The sequence below is a fragment of the Armigeres subalbatus genome, chromosome 1 (genome assembly GCF_024139115.2).
Source record: "Armigeres subalbatus isolate Guangzhou_Male chromosome 1, GZ_Asu_2, whole genome shotgun sequence".
Lineage (NCBI taxonomy): Eukaryota > Metazoa > Arthropoda > Insecta > Diptera > Culicidae > Armigeres > Armigeres subalbatus.
Window position 1 is genome coordinate 81,636,294 of NC_085139.1, and position 2,983 is coordinate 81,639,276.

Below are 2,983 nucleotides of genomic sequence, written 5' to 3' on the forward strand. Positions count from 1 at the left end.
ATCCATAATTTCAGTAATATGATCCATAATTTTAGGCATATGATCCATAATTCCATAACTTTGTTCAAATGATCCATAGTTTTGGTATGATCCATAAACTTTGATGAATGATCCATAGATTTTATAAAATGTGTGGATCAATTAATATAGTTTCATTGGCCTTCTTTCCAAGCATTATGGATCACATTATCAAAATTATGGATCATATGACCAAAATTATGGATCATCAACACGATAAAAAATGCGCAAATTTGAAATTTTATGGATCAAAATATAGTTTTTATGGATCATTTTTCAAAGTTTTATGGATTATAAAAATATTCTTTATGGAATCTCCCAAACCATTTTATGGATTTATGGTAGCGTTTTATGAAACATTCAGATGTTATTTATGGATCGTTTTTCATATTTTTATGGATCATTTTTGCACATTGAACGGTGCAAAGTAAGGGCTGCCAGTCTGCTCCTTTCCTAGCGACACGCACTTTCAATCAGTTGGCAGGTGATGAGAGGCTGCAGTACCCGCTGGATGCTAGAGAAGTTACTGAAGATACGTAAATGAACGACGTTATGACGGGAGAGGAGTTCCAAGCCGCAAGCAAACTTCGGAAGTAGTTGGAGAATATGACTTCTAAGGGAGGATTCTGGTTGAGGAAATGGGCTTTCAACAAACTGGAGGTACTGGAAGGAGTTCCCAAGGACAATTTGGCAATTCAGCTATCGGAAGGGATTAACCTGGACCCTGATCCGACCGTCAAAACACTCGGACTAACATGGATGCCGAATAGTGACCAACTGCGATTCCAATTCAACATTCCACCGTGTCCTATTATCTCACAACTGTCAAAACGGCAAGTGCTGTCGGTGATTGCGTCTCTATTCGACCCGCTGGGGCTCATAGGTGCAGTCATTACCACGGCTAAGGCAATAATGCAGCTTTTATGGAAAATCAAGGATACAAACAATCATGCATTGGATTGGGATCAGCCGTTGCCTTCGACGGTGGGTGAGTTGTGGAGAGCCTATTAAGACCAACTTTCCATATTGAACGACCATCATATCGATCGGTGTGTGGTGGTTCCCAGAGCGGTAATGATCAAAATACATTGCTTCTGCGACGCCTCGGCCAAGGCATTTGGAGGATGCGTGTACATTAGAAGTGAGGACAACGATGGAAGAGTGAAAGTCCGGCTGTTGTCTTCGAAATCAAAGGGGGCGCCGTTGAAGACACAGTCCGCCCCAAGAACTTTGCGGAGCACTGTTGACAGCAGAACTGTACGATAAAGTTCGAGAATCCATCAAAATTCAAGCTCGAGCGTTTTTCTGGTGTCCACATGTGTATTGCGTTGGATCCAAACATGTGTGGAATACGTTCGTGGCAAATCGTGTTGCGAAAATCCAGTATATAGCTAATCCGTCACGGACTTGATTTATAGAGGTATCAATCCAAAAGATGATGTAGAGAATACTTTCTGGTGGGAGGGACCGGAATGGCTGAAACAAGAGCGCGAAGGCTGGCCATGTTCATCAGCGGAGTTGACTTCGGAAGAAGTAGATCAAGAGCGGCGACGAGAAATGGTATATACGTAAATGGCTCATACGTCGAACTGCGTATTGATTGCGGTTCATGGAGCTCCTGAGAACACACGTGCAGAACCGTGTTGCGGCAAGCAGTCCTTTGTCTACCAGAGAGCTAGAGTCGGCAGAATTGACAATAGTTCGATTGGTCCAGAAGGAAACCTTTGCAGCAGAGTGGAAAGCGCTTGGAGGAGAATAATCCAGGCGATCCCCACTACGTTGGCACCACCCGTACTGCCGCAAACCGCTAGTTGAGCACATCTGTATATGGCGTCCATATACAGATGTGCTCGACTTGCGATTAGCGGCAGCGTACATCTCTGACGAAAACGTTATTCGTGTCGGCGGTCGCCTTGAGCATTCAGCGGAGACTCAAGACACACAACATCCGGTGATTCTACCAGCAGGTCATCAATTCACTCGGATGGTTTTGGGGCATTATCATCTCAAGCTTCTGCATGCGGGTCCTCAGTTATTACTCGGAGTGGTAAGGTTCCGATTCTGGCGGTCGGAATCTGGCTCGCCATATTGTACATCGTTGCATGAAGTGTTTCCGGTCTAAACCTTCACCAATTCTGCAGTTTGTGGGTGAGCTGCCACCTTTTCGTGTAAGAGTATCTAGGTCATTCTCTCAAACCGGAGTGGACTATTTTGGGCCACTGTACATACATCAGACTAGCACCCCGCAAACCGATTGTTAAAGTGTATGCAGCGATATTTGTTTGTCTCTGCACCAAGGCAGTTCACTTAGAGCTGGTGACAGATCTTACAACAGAACGTTTTCTACAAGCTCTTCGTCGTTTTATTGCCAGGAGAGGAAAGGGCAAGGACATATTTTCTGACAATGGAACCAATTTCGTCGGCGCGAGGAATAAAATGATGGATTTCCTAAAACTGTTAAGAAGCCCTAATCACCGTGAAAGGGTTACCAAAATGTGTAATGAGGAAGGAATCGATTGGCATTTTAGCCCACCCAACTCTCCCCGCTTCGGAGGGCCAAGGTCATGAGTGAAACATCTCCTTCAGCAGAGGATTTAAACACAAATGGAAAGGTGCTTGAATTCACGCCCCATCACGCTAATGTCAGACTATCTGAATTATTTCGAGTCTTTAACACCGGATCATTTTTTTTATTGGAACTTCCCTGCAAGCGCTTTCAGAACAAAATCTTGAATCCGTTGCTATGAATCGCCTGGATTGTTATCAGCTTATTCAAAGAAAGCTACAAGATATCTGGAAGCATTGGCATAGAGAGTATTCAGTATTCATGTCAACTTCAAGGGAGGACTAAACGTTGGAAACGACCAATTAATGTCGAGGAAGGAGCGTTAGATATTATTCGCGATTCACTTCAGGATGTGCAGTACGCGGTGATCGAGTATCCGCCTGCAAATCCAAAGAAGGC

The 2,983-nt window shown here is 44.1% G+C and overlaps 1 protein-coding gene across 1 annotated transcript; it reads left to right on the plus strand.

The window, feature by feature from the left end:
* The first annotated feature begins 624 nt into the window (after positions 1-624).
* On the plus strand, positions 625-1,029 carry LOC134206310 (uncharacterized). The gene has a single exon (XM_062682012.1). The coding sequence runs from the start codon at positions 625-627 to the stop codon at positions 1,027-1,029; it is 405 nt and encodes a 134-aa protein (XP_062537996.1).
* The last annotated feature ends 1,954 nt before the right edge of the window (positions 1,030-2,983 follow it).